This window comes from Rhinatrema bivittatum, chromosome 8 (genome assembly GCF_901001135.1).
Source record: "Rhinatrema bivittatum chromosome 8, aRhiBiv1.1, whole genome shotgun sequence".
Lineage (NCBI taxonomy): Eukaryota > Metazoa > Chordata > Amphibia > Gymnophiona > Rhinatrematidae > Rhinatrema > Rhinatrema bivittatum.
Genome location: NC_042622.1, coordinates 115520125 through 115536626, shown reverse-complemented (window position 1 = coordinate 115536626; position 16502 = coordinate 115520125). Strand labels below are relative to the sequence as shown.

At 38.9% G+C, this 16502-nt stretch overlaps 1 protein-coding gene across 3 annotated transcripts in view; it reads right to left on the bottom strand.

The window, feature by feature from the left end:
- The window catches only part of DENND1A (DENN domain containing 1A), a 1620172-nt gene that overhangs the window by 1330247 nt on the left and 273423 nt on the right, over window positions 1-16502 (bottom strand). For all 3 annotated transcript variants that reach the window (XM_029611167.1, XM_029611164.1, XM_029611165.1), the window contains exon 3: window positions 3547-3590. In XM_029611167.1, coding sequence (XP_029467027.1) covers window positions 3547-3590 — 44 coding nt within the window. The remainder of the gene's footprint in view (window positions 1-3546; window positions 3591-16502) is intronic.

Here is a 16502-nt window from a genome sequence, read left to right as displayed (position 1 = left end):
GTTTAAACGCTGAAAATAATATTTACCAACCCTATGTCTGTAACTGTGGGTCTGAAAGAACATACTACTGTCTCTATATAATAAATTACATACTAATAAAGCAACTCAAACTTAAACAATCTTATTACACAGCTTAAAAGAAAGAATTTTAAGGATTCTAGATTTCCTGATACCCAGACATGTTAATATGCCACTGTTAAAGAAACCATGGAAAAATAACAGAAGGCTCAATCTGTGGTTCTTCTCCTGGTATACAGCAAATATTGCAAATCAGTTGCTCAAGGTCTAATTTGTAAGTCATTAGATAGCTTCAGTAGTAGTACAATTTATAGAGTCTAGCCCATATACAAGTGGATGTAGATTACAGTTGTTTGCAATGTGATCCATTGTGATGTTGGTCACTTTGGACTGTCTTTGAATTTCTACTAAATGTGCATTACATTCAGTTATAGTTCTAAAGCAATTTCTAGCACACCAAATCTTTCTTGGGAAACCATATATAGCTCTTATAAGATCTTAAGTCTTTATCGGAATATTAGCAAAGTTCTGTATTGAGTATCCCCATCCAGGAAAAAGACCTTAGTGTCATTGAAATCCTCAGCTCACTGTGCGATGGGGTCAAAAAAGAAAATATAGAATGTTAGGAATGATCCACAAAGGAACGAAGAACAAAATAAAGAATATCATTGCTTCTATATCAAGTCATGATGTGACCACACCTTGAGTACTGTGTGCAGTTCTGGCCATCCCATCTCAAAAAAGTAGAACTAGAAAAGTTACAGAGGAAGGTGACAAAAATGACAGAGGGGATGGAATGACTCCCTTATGAGAGGCTACGCGAGTGGAGCTTTTCAGTTTGGAACAGATGCAGCTGAGAGGGAACATGATAGAAGTTTATGAAATCACGAGATGGGGTAGAACAGATAAATAAAGGTCAGTTCTTTACCCATTCAAAAAATATTAAAACAAGACGACACTCCATGAAACTAACAACCAGCAGATTTAAAACAACTTATAGAAAGTACTTTTTCACTGCATACAATCAAGTTGTGGAATGTGTTGCCAGAGGATGTGGTCAAGACAACTAGCACAGCAGACTTTAAAAGAGGTTTGGACAAGTTCCTGGAAGAAAAGTCCATAAAAAATTATTAGCCAGTTAAACTAAAAATCGTTGTCGCTATTCCTGGGAGTGAGAAACAGAAAACAGATCTACTTTATGGGGCCTGCAAGGTATTTATAATCTGGATTGGCCACTGTCCCAGACATGATGCTGAGCACGATGAACCTTGGTCTAACCTAAATTGGCATTTATTTTCTTATATTTTGAATATTTCCAATCTGCTAGTTCTAAAATGACTTGCTTCGAGCAGCCAGCTAAAACAGATACAAAGTATTATACATACAGACATCAAATGTAGAACCAATATAGACAAGACAATATGCAAAAACAAAGCTAAAGCATAAGTTAAAATATATATCAAATAGGTCAAAAGTGGAACCACTTGCTCCTAGTTATTTTGCATACTCTCAAATTGGGTTACAGGACCTTAGGTTATTAAAAAGGATTTAGCAGATTATGGTGTAACAGAAGTTCATGGTGTTCTCAGATTATCTTCAGCTGTTTTATGATTGCACTATCTTGACAAAGATTAGCAGGCATGATGATAGCTAAGACAGTTAACTACTGTTGTAATACATTTCAGTGGGTCCCTTACGGTCCAAAGAACATAATTCATCTGGACATATTTTATTTCTTCCCATGGTTGGATCATGCCCAAACAGGTATATAGTTCTCAGCACTACAATACACTATAGCAAGTACAGCCATTCAAATGGCTTCAATATTAACTCCCCAAGTTGTACTGATCAGTTTTTGCATAAGCGCAGTACTAGCTTTACTTTTTTGGCCTACATTTTTTATAATGCTCTTGAAAGAGAGACTTCTATCAAGCATTATAGCAAAATACATAGGATAAATCTCATCCCTGACCAAGTGCCCACAGACAAACTTCCAGCTGGGTCTTAGCCTCTCAGTTCTTGATATAGTAAAACCAGACTGTTGTTTTTGATGGGTTCAGTTATACTTCCCATTATTTAAATAATCTTTTAGCTCAAAGGAACTATCGACTTGGCATCTGTCTCATGGATGGTTAGGGTAATATCATTCATGTAAACAAATTTATGATACATAGTCTTTGATAGGTCATTGGAGAAGATTTAAATAAAAATCGGTGCCATTACTGAACTTTGCAGCAAGTCATCAATCATTCTAATCCAACTTGTAATGCTATTGTCCATAGGAATGAAGAATAAAATATCTTAATAAGTTGACTGAAACTCTTCAAGATAGTCCATATATCAAAATAAAATTGGTAGATCTAGCCATTTGTAGTGCTTGAATCCCGTGTATTTGGATTTTACATTTAATTACTTGTCTTTCCAAGTCTGAGCTCAAGGAGAGTTACAATTCAAGTACTGCAGTTATTTCCCTGGCCTAAGAGGACTTACTCTACCAGCTCAAAATATTTAAATCATGCCCCAACTAAATCAGGTCCTTCCTTGTTTGTCTACTAAGTCAACTTTCTTAAACATATGTGGGGAAGGGGGTTACTTAAGTATTGCTAAGTCCATGATTTTCAAATAACTTAGGGCCTCATTTTCTAAAGTATCGCAGGCCTGCGATACTTTAGAAAATTGCGCTAATGGGGGGCAGGGGGGTCAAGCAGGGGAGGGGCGGTCCTGCACTAGCCGTCAGCGATCGCACCGCCGCGGTGCGATCACGGCCGGTTTCGCACCCAATAGCGCCACCATAGAAGGTGTAGCTATTGGGCGCGAAATAGGACGCGAAAAGGCACCTACCTTTTCACCGTCCGCGGCGTCTTCGTGGAGTCGGCCCCGGTGACGCCCCGACTCCGCCCCGATTTAGGTAGCGCAGGCATGCGCTACCTTCGCAGACTATCGCAGGTTTGCGCTAACAGCGCAAGCCTGCGATAGCCTTGGTAAATAAGGCTCTTAGATTGTAGCCCACTGGGGACAGAGAATACCTACAGTACCTGAATGTAATCTGCTTTGAAATGCCTGGAAAAAAAAACGCAATATAAAATAAATAAATAAAAATTAAAAAAATAAAATAAAATGTTTAACTTTCCAATGAGGAAATTTTTGCTAGTCCTGCATATGATGATGACTTAACAGAATTAGCTTTACTATGCACAAATATCTCTACAATGAGAAAATAGGCAGTTCCCCTAAACCCTGCCTAATAATACCACAAATAGAGGAGGAGTAGTTAGCCAGGTCTGAGGTAGTATGCACACATTTCAGTCTTAATTTCTGCAAATAAAATATGAAGTATATTCTCATTTCCTGAAGTCTATCCCAAAACAATGAGATATTTATTATACTATATTTTCATTTATAGGATTCTAATCACTGCTTCTCTGCCCTTTAGAAAACTGTGTATTTCACTGAAAAGAACAGCAATATTATGTTGAACAACTCTAAAATAAATTTTGTTATGTAAAAAATTAATTACGCATTCCAAACCTGGTCACGGTAGTCCTCAGGGAATTGCCTCCGCACCTCAGGATCTGTAAATAATTGACAGATAATATTAATTGGCTTTGGATTAGTGAGCAAGCAGAGAATCACACATTAATATTTGATCAGAAGATGATAGCAACCCTGGCAGGGGATCCAAGAAGGGCAGCTGAGGCTGCAATGTTGATAAGAGCAAGAAAAGCCTCTTCAAGGCTTTCCCTTTACACTCCTCCGAAAGACAAAAAAAGAAACAAAAAAGACCTTACGCTCTTGTTAACTTTAGGCTGCTACCTAACATAACACCCTATCAGTTGTAAATTAACAGTTAGCTGCATGGCCAGAAAACATATAAACTGCCTAGACTTTTAACATGTTTTATTTGATATCTTGGGATGAAATTAGGTAACTACAGAGGAGCATGTTTTATAATGGAACACAAATATTGCTTTCTTTATACTTCTGCAAGAGTTTTGCTAAATAATCTTTATTGGCTCTTACTGAAATACCCTAAAATTCAGCCTCCTGCAATTCCTATTTTTCTATTTATATTCTTTTATACATACAAAAAGCATTGCAATACCTCAAAGTGCAGGATGCAGCTCCAAATGTTATTTTGTCATCAACATTGCTATTTTACTAGCCATTTCATATTACCACAGAAACAGTTAAAAGCTTTATTTGCTAAAAAAAAAAAAAGAACGAACTATTATATCAGGACACAACCAAAAAGAGGGAAAAAAACAAAGCTTAAAGCAGGAATGAAATCTAGTTCTCTAATCTGGTAGTCAAGAAAACAAAAGCATGAGGTACAGTTCTTTTACTAGGGATTAAATATTAGAATGTATGGAAGACCATTTTTGTACATACATTAATTAAAAGAGATGCACAGTAAATAAAGAGAACCAATGACAAATCTACAATGTTTATAAAGCATTTGATAAGGCAAGTTATAGTAAGTTGTCTGTATATAAAAGCAATGATGGTATTTGTGAATTAGATCAAGAAAAGAAATCTAGTTATAAAGAATCCAACCATTACAGATCTAGTTTATTATAAATGCATCATGATGGCATACAACTAATTGTGCAATACAAAGGAGGCGGGAAGATGGGGATGTCAATCAATGGTGAACTGTATTTTGTAACAAATCACAAAATTTCTATTAAAAATGGATTAAGGAAAACATGAAAAAAATGAAAACACATTAATGGGGGGAAAACCTGAAATGGACCACAGTTATTTACCTCCAAAAATATTTTTATACACTTTTTCAAATGCAAGTAAAATGTCACATCAGCACACTCAAAAAGAAAAAAGTGTTTGTGCAACTTATATCATATACTATTAAATTATTTCCCTCAAAGCCACACAACCTTTTCACTTAAACTTTTGCAAAAAAAAAAAAAATCTGCATGATCTCTGTCAGTCAATAAGCATTACAAGAAAGAACAAAAGATCAAAATCTAATAACTTACATTACGATTGTTTAAACATTAGAATAAATATTCAATATTTTTGTTCATATTGAAATGCAGACTTCTAAAAATGATAAAATTTGTTTACTACAATAAAAGTTAATAGAAATATCCCACAAAATGCAAAATATTCAAGCTGCAGTAATATAGTCCATGCATAACAGACACACATTAAAGCAGAGATGGCCAACAAAAAGCCAGATTTTCAGGATATCCACAATGAATATGGAAGAGATAAATTTGTATACAAAGGAGGCAGTACATGCAAATCTCTCTCATGTATATTTAATGTGGATATCCTGAAAAGCTGGCCTGTTTATAGCTCTTGAGGACCGGCATTGGCCACCCCTGCATTAAAGCATCAATCCGGTATTATTTGACTTTTCTCATATGAATTCACAGAATAAAATACATATAACCAAACAATCCTTAAACAGTAGCACACACTCTGCAGATGCACACAAGCTTCACTCTCTGGTACTCTTCATATCTTAGTAATTTTTCTGTAACTCTACTATTAAGGTACAATACTCTAAACACAACATGTGTAATTGTTTCTTTGAAATTATCAATTTATGTACTTACATCTTAAGGATAGAGCATTTCCATTCATATAATACCTACATATCCAGACAGCATAGTTGGATTTTATCAATTTCAAAAACCAGACTGAACAGGGTTTTTTGGGGGGATTTTTTGGTTTGGGGTTTTTTTAAATCACAAATATTGAAAAATATTTTTGTGTGTTTACAATAAAATATTTTAAGAAACCAGTGTCCATGGCTTTAAATTACTACCAGATGCTAAGATTTTTTTTCTTTTAAACAAGTTTTCATCATCCTGTCCCAGTAAAGTTTTGCTACAATACTTACTGTTCAATTATTCTTTGCTGGAGCTTATAGCTTGAGGTGAAAAGTTCAATTCCCTGGTAAATATGTATGCAAATATTCCAGAAAATGAGTTTTGCTCTGGATTTTCCACTGGTAAAATTAGTTTTAAAAATAGATGAATCCATGATGGCTCACATTAAACATAAATGCAAGGAATCACATATGCTTAGATTTAAAATCCTCATATTATTAAGTGACAAAGTTCTGAGTGGCAAAAGGCCAATTGGATTCCTTTACCTAATGATATGCCGTCTTTTTCTTTTTATATTTTCTATAAAGAGTTCTACCAAACAGGAAAATGCCAACTAAACAGTTCCACTGAGCACAAAAAAAAATAGCTTTTTTTTTTGCTCTATTTCGGCCTGGCTTACCTTTATTCACACCTGTGTTCGCAAGCAAAGTCATTCACTGCAGTTTATAACTGGAAACAATATGTGCCATCATCTCTTGATGCCAAACATTTTCTTAACATTGGCAGCTTGCACCTTCGTATCCGCTCCCCCTCCCCCACCCCCGACTCTTGGTCCCATTCACTTATCACCCAACATTTATTTATTTTATTTATTTAAATGATTTATATACCGGAGGTTCCTGTATAATATACATATCACCCCGGTTCACAAGGAACAATAACTGTCGCTACATACTACTCAGACTCCGATTTTTGGTAAAAACGAGGCCGCAGCATTTATTAAATCATTAACGTAATACATTACCGGTACCCGAGTCCTTGGTGCGTTTAACCATATTGTATTCCAGGCTTCATGCCGGCGTCCACCATGTTAAGCCAGTCCGCCACCATCTTCCTGGCCCCTCGCCGTGTCCAAGCCACGGGGCCATTCCTCCAGGCAGCCCATGCCCAACTATACGCAAACTTCCGTCCCCGAGTACTTCCAGTTTGTCCTCACCGTGTCCTCAAGGTCCCCATTTACCTACCGACTCGGGTACCCCCGCCACCATTTAGCTGCGACAAATTATACATTCTTGTTATCTACTTAAAATTAACTTCTAATTAGCGATTCCTTCCACCCTTACTTGCCCCCTCTCCCCTTGTATTCTCCCTTTTTCTTAGTTGGGTGAATGGGAGGAAACGCGAGCACTGGCCGTGAAAAGAGGCCGGGCCCAGCGCACGCCGTCGTTTTTGGTGACCCCAGCCTCGCGATACCCGCAAGGCTGACGTCATTACCTCCCCTCCCCCATACCAGGGGAGGGCTCCATAAATGCCACCACGGTACCGCAGTAAGTCAGGGAAGGGGGTGGGCCTCCCCTCTGGCAAGCGCCAGGTTAAGGGGGGGCCCTCTCCGCATGTCACGGGTCGACCCTTTTTTTATTCTTCCTAATTAACCCAACTACTGCAGTGACAATCCTCAGTAAAAGGTCATAGATAATGGCTCTTTGTAGGGTTGGCACAACCCACAGTACAAGCCGTGCACTAGCACAGAGTGGCGGCTTGGAGGGAATGGTGGCGACCACATACTGCTGAAGTTAGGAGGCGACCACAGAGTTGCCCATTGGACCCCAACCCGCCAGCAGCCAAGACAAAGAAGAGGTTGCAGGCTGCTCAGCGGAACCAACCTGTGAGTGGCCAAGATGAGAAGGCCATGGGGCCCCAGCAGACCTCAACCTGCCAGGCACAAAAGTTCCGAAGATGCCATGACAGCGCAGCAGTTTCCAATCCACTGGACACAGAATTAAAGAGGATGCCATGGTGGCCTGGCAGTTCCCAATCTGCCATCTGCCAAACTAGAGGAAGCTACGGTGCCCAGCAGTTCCCAACCCACCAGCTGCCCAAATGGAGAAAAGGCTACGGTGGCCCAGCGATTCCCAACCCATTGGCTGCCCAGCTAGAGAGGAGGCCACGTGCTCCAGCAGTTTCCAACCCACAAGCCATCCAGATGGAGACCGCATGCCCAGTGATTCCCAACCTGCAGGGTGGCTGAAATGAAGAGGAGAGTCCAGATCTGCCTGCGGATGGAAGCAAGAAAGAAGCCCAGTGTGAGTGAGTACGTGTGTTAGAAAGGCAGCATGTGTGTGAATGAGAGCAGGGGTTTGTGCAAATGTGTGTGTATATAAGCATGTGTATGCTATGAGCATTTGTGTGTTTGTAAGTGAAAATTTTTTAATGTCCTTTTTCATGTGAAATCTATTATAAATGCATTAATGTTTATTGTGAGGGCCATTGTTTGGAGGGGGGGGAAGTTTTGGGGGTTTTTTTTTTTTTTGTTTTTTTTAACTAATACCCTTGGCACTAGCATATAAAAAATCCTGGGACCTCGGACCGAGTCACTTAATCTTTTTCAATTTGTTTTATAATTTACATATTAATAACATCTGGATTTTGTTGGTTTCAGTTTAAATTTTTTTGGTGCATAATTAATTCCCTTATACAGGACATACCTGTCAGCCCTGACACTTTGTATTGCGGTTGAGATATTTAGGGGTTTCAAAATTCTAAGAATTTACTTTTCAGTGCATTACAATAATTTTTATGGGGACAGTCCACCAGATAGCCACTCCTCCCTGCAAATGAACTATTGGCACTACAGGGAAGACGTGTCCCAGTTTGCCCACCAGAAATCTGGTAGCCTTATTCTAACCATTCTGCATCTATAAACAATGTTAAGATACAAAGTCATTACGAGGAAAAAAAAGAAGTCCATGAATGGCTCCTTTAGAATCCATGGGGTTTATGGTGGGACAGGGGGGCAGCACAGTGATCATTTGCACAGAGAAGCAAAACTGGTAGCACCGGCCCTAGCTCTTTAGAACACTGTACCCCCAATACAAAGGAATGACACAAAATGTATGTCAGGTTTTTGTTTATGGACCTTGTAACTTCTCTGGTAGCTTATAGAACATTCTTATTGATGCAGTTATTTGTTTTGATCCACCACTTCCCCCTACTGCTACTTTTTCTGAGTGCACAACTTTTGAATAGACCCAAGGCACATGAACCTTAAATCCAACAATGGCTGGCATTCCCAGCCTGCCTCTGCAGTATCCCCAAATTATATGTTATTCCAATGAACAGAAGCCAGGTTTAAAACTAATGGAGCATCCAGTTAACCTCAGAAGCTTCTTTTCAAAGAGGGAAGATAAACACTTTCATGCCTCATTTCTGTCTTCTGGTAAAATTTCCTTATAAATGTAATTCAAAAATGTAAAGATTTCTACTGTTCTTACTTTTTCATTTAAGGAAATTTTGGCAGCAAATGAAGCCCCATCATTTCTGACTACATATAACAAATGATCACAATACCCGCGGTGATTTTTCTCCCACGCAAGTGCATTTGCGATATAATCTTTTAACTTGAAATGCACATGGTGATCAGAAATAAAAATAACGCCTACACAAGTTTAAATTATAGGAGCAAAAAGAAAATAAAGAAAAATGTTCCTGAAAAAAGTTTTGAAGAACAAAAAGTGTCAAAATTCAGTTAAGATTTTCTATACATAAGAATTAAGTATTCATACTATATTTATTCATCTGAATGTTTATTATCAATAAATCTTGTGAGAGCATTATAACGATGAACACTTTTGCTAGTTCCCAGTTTCACTGTCTGGTTCATCACACTCATGTTAAATATGAACTCATTTCAAACAAATAACTTACTTTTCAACTTCTCATTTCTGCAGCAAAAAAATAAGCATAGTCCCATCTATTCCTATATGCAATTTCAATGTAAATATTTCATTGCCTTTTCTCTTTCAGTTAGTTTCATTAAAGATTTAAATCATAAGAAAAAATATTTAAAAAATGACATTCCTGAATGTTGATTGTCAGATCAGGACTCTACTATTTGAGCTGACCATTTACAGTCCCTACTAGTATGGCTCAGTTAATTGCTGCTCTCTATCCAATCACAATTCAGAACTAAATATGGCTTAGGCATGAGCTGTAACATCGTTATCCTGCTCTTTGCCACCAAGGTCACTGAACTTCATGTGCAGAAACTTTAGTTAAAATATTTAGAACACAGAGCAAAAAGAGCATCTGCATGGCAGCTGTATATAAGCTGGATGGAATGGACCAAAAAGAGGCCTTGTAGGGGGTGGACTGTGAAATTGTGTTCCTGCCTGAAGCTGTGGTGTCTCATGAACAAATCACATAAAACAGAATTCAAAGCTTTTTATATATTTCATAGCTTTGAAAGAAAGGACTGAAAAGGAGGACTTTCTATCAAATATAGAACCTATGCAACACCAAACTTACAATACTCTATCACTGTTCGGCATGTGTAAGCCACATCTAGGAAAACCAAACAGAATAATGTGAATAACAGGACAGTCTATATACTCTAAGTGAAACTGTCTGCAAATCTGTCTAAATTCCATGCATCTCTGCTAATTGGCCTGAAAAACTCAGTAAGGCTGGCAGTCTTTTCCATAGCCTTTCCTATTAAAAAGGCACTAGGAAGGGGGATTCAGACTGTGATCTGCACATAAAATTAAAACTCCACCCCTTAAATTAGTCCATCCTTAAAAGAAAAAAATCAGTGCCTCATGAAGAAATGTTAAATGATTAAAAGGTATAGAAGAAAATGTTGGTCTCTTTGGTGAATAGCCAGCAGAGACTGGAACCTGAAAGTGACAATTCAGGGTTACAGCATGTCAGCAAACAATATGCCCAGAGGAATTCTGTATTCAAATGGGTTAAAACTAGGGACCCTCTTGTGGTGAAAAAGGGATCTTTGTGCCTGTTGAGATTTATTATTTTGCACCGAGATCTTTTTGTTTACATAGTAAGACCTCTGAATACTTATCACCATTGTACAATGCGGCATACATCCAGTAGCACTATAAAATTATAAGTATTATTATATTATGTTCCCTTGCAATCTTTGAACTAAGAGGCAGGTGGCAACCTAACTCTTGCTGTGCTCAGAAATTTCTGGCAGCTAACATGGACCTGCTATATACCACAAAGTGACATTATACAGCAAAGGTCAGTTTTGACCCCTTTTAATTTAATGTATATCTGGCTCGAGTGGTATTTCTTATTCAGGGCTCGAGTGGTATTTCTTATTCAGGGGTCAGGCTTTTGCAAATAATATTCAGCTGCTTATTCATGTGGAGCCAGATAAGGCTGCAGGATGAAAAGTTGAGAAGGCTTAGTTGCAGTTGCAGACTGGTGTTTAAGTTGAAGATAAATGCACTTCAGTCAGAGGTTTTGGTGTTTCCAATTTTATTTATTTATTTATTTATTTATTTATTTAACAGTTTTTTATACCGACCTTCATAGTAAATAACCATATCGGATCGGTTTACAGTTAACAAGGTATAACAGTGGTAACAATTCAGGTAAACAAAAATGAACAATAGGAAGGAATAAGTCAAAGTTACAATCAACAGGGAAATAGAACTTGGAAGCTTGTAACAAGCTGGAAAGAAGATAAGGCAGGAAATAAATATAAAATGATATCATAGAGCGTACGGGTTAAAGCTTAATGGTGCTTTAACCTGTAAGAGTCAGGGTCCATTCGGGAGTGTATATGCCAGCGCGGGTAAGCGTGAAGGACAACTAGTAATTGTCAGGTGATTTTATCTTGTGAAGGTCCCAAAAAGCAAACTGGAAGACAGTCTGTCAAAGCCAGAAGACGCAATAGAAACAGGACAGACCTGTCACCTTACATCAGACTTGTTTTATTCACACAAAATAGCAATAGTTAAAAAAGTCCGACTCTGGCCAAGTTTCGCACATTGACTGCGTCAGGGGCTGAAATGTATAAATAACACAACAAATAAATAAGAGATAGGACATTGCACAAATCAAAAAAAAAAAATAATATATATATATATATATAATAAATAAATAAAATAAGTGTATGTATAAAATAATTAATATTTTAAAACACACAAGGGATGACATATATAAATAAAAATGTAAATGTTCGTTTGTTCAAAATCTTAAATCTACGAACGTTCCTCACAGATTCCTTTGAAATTGACACAACGTTGCATTCGAATACGCACGTGTTTTTATATCCCTATATTATATAGATGTCACACCTGTCACAGGTAAAAACATGCTTTTTTGGAAAAACAGCGCCATCTGTTGGACGTACAAGCAACACCCGCTATCTACAATATAAATGGGCTCTGACCGACGGCCCGCAAACACGCAGTAGAGAGCAGTTCTACCGCGCATGTGCGGACCATTGACCTCTGCGCTATGTGCTGGGTGTCACAGAGGGGAGGAGGAAAGGGCAGACGAGTCGCCATTCCGAAAAACGGCTCAGCCCATTCCTCCCCCGCTGGGGAAGGGGGGAGGGAGTAGGGACTGCCGGACAGTTACACACAGGAGGAGGAAAGGGTAGAAGAGTCGCCGAGCCAGTCCGTCCACCGCCGGGGAAGGGGGGGGAGGGAGTTGGGACGGCCGGAGCAGAGCAAATGCAGTAGAAACCAGCTGTAAAGAGATCACAAGCAACTGCAGCCTGCAGCAGCCAAAGCACAAAGTGCTGAACAGAGAACAGCTCGCCCTCCTTTCCCGCCCCGAGTCCTGCAGATAAGGAGAAGCCAAGTAAATATCCCGCAATTGCGGGGGGGGGGGGGGGGGGGGGGGGGGGGGGGGGGGGGAAGGCAGTGCTGTCAACCTGCTTGTGGGTCTCAGTCGCCACGGGAAGAGTTTACACGGGCATCACTCCACCCCCACTCCCAGCACAGCACCATGACGAAAGTGAAAGCCAGAGCCCTGCTCCCTCCTCCCCCTCAAGCCCCCGATCGGATTTCTTAAAGGCACAGGTCTGCCAGAAAGAGCAAATTAAGCTAGGCAACGTGTCCCAAATCTGTTGCAGTGCCTGCCGCCTGCCCTTTGCAATGGGGGGGGGGGACGACACGGAGTGTTTCCTCTCTCTCTCACAGACACAACTGGCATGGGGATCACTTTTTGTAGACGTGATCCCCGCTTGGATCAAGCGGGGATCGCGTCTACAAAATGATTGGAGATAGCTATTGAACACTTCATTCTCAAGAGTGGGGTCCGAAACGCGATCGTGTTGGGATATGCAGATAAGTACTTTTGCTGAATTAATTGTTCTTTGGAATGAGAAAAAGTGACAACTTAAAAGACTTTCATATGTGACTGTGTTTGGAGTTATCATCAGCTTGGCATAAAAAGAACAAAATCACAAAAAAATGTGTTGAAAGTGTGTTGAAAAATTTTAAAAAATGTTTGAAAAAAATACAAAGTAAAACGGACCAAGAACCATATGAAAGAGTCTGGTAAAAATACCTTGACCCTGTGAGTAGTGGTCCCACAAATATATTGTAGCTATTCCTTAATATTTGAAAGAAAGTACTGGGTGTACCAATATTTTGAGGTATTGTTTACAATTGAGGTACCCGGAATACACAAGGTGTGCAAGAGCCCATATTGTGTGAATGACATCTAATATAATAACATGTTACAAGTTATGGAACATTGAGGGGCGACTGGTAAAACAGTGTGAGAGGTGAAATAACAGATATAGTCATGTTATGCCACTGGCAGCTAGCTGTTTATAGCTAGCTTCAAGTATCGATGCAGCTTAAAACCTACGATTAAATATCAACATTTAAATAGTAATAAAAGATAACCGTCGTCCGTCATATAATTATCAGAGTTGTAATTTAACTGTCGGTGGTTGATTATGGTGTGTGTAATTAGCCGATTCCGTCTTTGAAGGCTTGCCTGAATAGCCATGTTTTGAGTTCTTCTTTAAATGTTTTGGTATTGATTTGTGAACTTAGGTGTTCTGGTAGTGAGTTCCAGAGTGTAGGTCCAGCTATAGAGATGGCTCTTTTTCTTACGTTAGATAGTCTGACGTTTGATATTGACGGAACGTCTAATTGCAATTTGCTAGTGGTTCCTGTAATGCGTTGAGGTCTGTGTTTCTGTATAGTGTTGTTTAGGGAATATTGTATTGTGTTGTGTAATATGGTAAGTGTGTTGTGTAATATGGTAATATGGTAAGTGTTTTGTATTCTATTCTTTTTTCTACAGGAAGCCAGTGTAGACTGTTTAGTACAGGGGTTATGTGGTCAGATTTCCTGTGGCCAGTGAGTATTCTGGCTGCTGCATTTTGCAATAGTTGTAGTAGTCGTAGTGTCGTTTTGGGTAGTCCTGTCAGAAGTGAGTTGCAGTAGTCAAAGGTAGTGAATATAAGTGATTGTAGAACGGCTCTGAAATCATGGTGGTACAGTAGTGGTTTTAGTTGTTTGATGATTTGCAGTTTGTGGAATCCTTCTTTGATTTTCATTGTAATGTGCTTTCTGTAGTTGGGTTCAGGATCTATCCATATTCCGAGGTCTTTAACATTATCCTTTAGTTTGATGCATATGTTGTCGATTTGTATGGAGTGGTTAAAGTTTAATCCTGAGTTTTTTCTCTCTAGCAGTATGCACTCTGTTTTGTTCATGTTTAGACATAGCTTCATGTGGTTTAACATGTTTCTTATGGATTCAAGATGAGATGCTGCGAGTTTCAAAGTATCTTCGATGCTGGTAGTTATTGGTAGGAGTAGTTGGATATCATCGGCGTACATGTAGTATGTGACGCCGAGGCTTGAGAGGAGTTGGCAGAGGGGTAGTAGGTATATATTAAAGAGTGTGGCCGAGAGTGCGGACCTTTGGGGTACTCCGGTTTCGAGGGGAATGGCTTCTGAGGAGTGGTTGTTGAAGTTAACTTTGAAGTATCTGTTTTTGAGGAAGGATGTAAACCAGTCGAGGGTTTTGCCGGTGAGACCGATGTTGGTTAGTCTGGATATTAGGTTTTTGTGGTCCACCGTGTCAAAGGCGGCGGAGAGATCAAGTAGTATGAGAATGTGACTTAGACTGTTGTCGAAACCTCTTAATATAGTGTTTGATAGGTTGAGAAGTAGTGTTTCCGTGCTGTGATTTTTCCTGAAACCATGTTGGGCTGGATGTAAGATGTTGTTGGATTCAAGATGTTCATTGAGTTGCATCAAGGCCGCTTTTTCCGTCATTTTAGCGAGGAGGGGTAGATTCGAGATCGAGCAATAGTTGTTCAGATCATCTGGATTGGGGTTCGTTTTCTTCATTATTGGTTTGATCGTTGCAATTTTTAATTTGTCTGGTAGCTAACCTTCATCGAGAGATTTATTTATGATGGCTGCGATGGTTGCAGTGATAGTATGAGCTATTTCCTTTACGTCACGTGTTGGGATTGTGTCTAGTTCATGGCAGGCTGGGTTGATTTTTCTTAAAAGTTTCTCTGTTTCAGTGGCTGAGATTGGATCAAAGTTAGACCATGGTATTATGTTTTTGAAGGATGTCTGGTCATTTGGGATCGAGGATTTATTGATGTTTCCCGTTATTTTACTGATTTTGTTTTTGAAGAATAGGGCCAGGTCTTGGCTTAAATTTTTGGATTGTGATATGTGTTTATTGTTGTTTTCTGATATGAGGTTGTTTACTATGTTGAATTGTGATTTGGAGTTGTTAGTGGAGTTTTTGATTTTTTTACTATGGTATTCTCGTTTGGTGTCATTAATCATTTTTTTTTATATGTAGCGAGTTGAGTGCGATACCTTTCAAGAGTCAAGGTACATTTATTTTTTTGCCATTCTTTTTCTTTTTTCCTTAGGTTGGATTTTGTTTCTCTTAATTTCGTGTTGAACCAGGGGTTGTTTTTATCTTTTTTGTTCTTTATATGTTTTGATCGTTCTGGGTTTATGTTGTTGGCTGTGTCTGTTGTAAGTTGGCACCATGAGGGTATGGCATTGTTTATGTTGGAGAGATCCAGCTTTATTAGTTGTTTTGTGAGTTCTTGTTGGAGGATGGTGGTTTGGAAGGGTGGTCGATATTTGAAAGAGATTGATTCATTAGTTTTACTCATGCTGTTGATGTTTGCTTGTGTCTTGCAGTGTAGTAGGTAGTGATCGGACCATGGGTCTTGTTTATATGATATTGATGTATTGGAGAATAGCTGGTTTGTGAAAATCAGATCCAGAGTGTGTCCCGCTTTGTGTGTTGGGTTGTTCACTTGTTGGTGAGATTTAAAGTGGATAGAACGTCAATCAAGGTTTGGCAGTTTTGAGATCGGGGGTTGGAGTCCATGTGGAGGTTGAAGTCCCCGAGTATAATTGTGGGGTTTTTCATATTGATATTTGTTATGAAGAATTCTAGAAGGGGGGATATTTTGTTGTCCAGAAGTTTGGGGGGGCAGTATACTAAGCAAATTTGCAGATTTTCCGAGTCGAAGATGGTTACTTCATATTGTTGGGGTAGAGATTGAGGGGTCTGTTTCATTTTGAAGTGCTTTTTTATGATTAATAGTAATCCTCTTCCTCTGCGGGATTTCCGGGGAATTGAGAATAGGTCATATGCATTGTTTTTTAACTGGTTTGTGATTACGTGGTTGGTATTTTTAAACCAGGTTCCTGTTATTGCGATGAAGTTGGGGTTTTGTTCTTGTATAATGTCTGATATTAGCATGAAGTTTTTGGTTAGAGCCTGAGTGTTTATGAGGAAGAAAGTGAGGTATATCATGTTTTTTATAGTTTTCTTGAGGGGGATATTGATTAGGTATCTGTGTTTTATCAGAGAGTTAGTGTTGTGAGTTGAGGCCATCTTTAAGTGAAATGGTGTTTGTGTT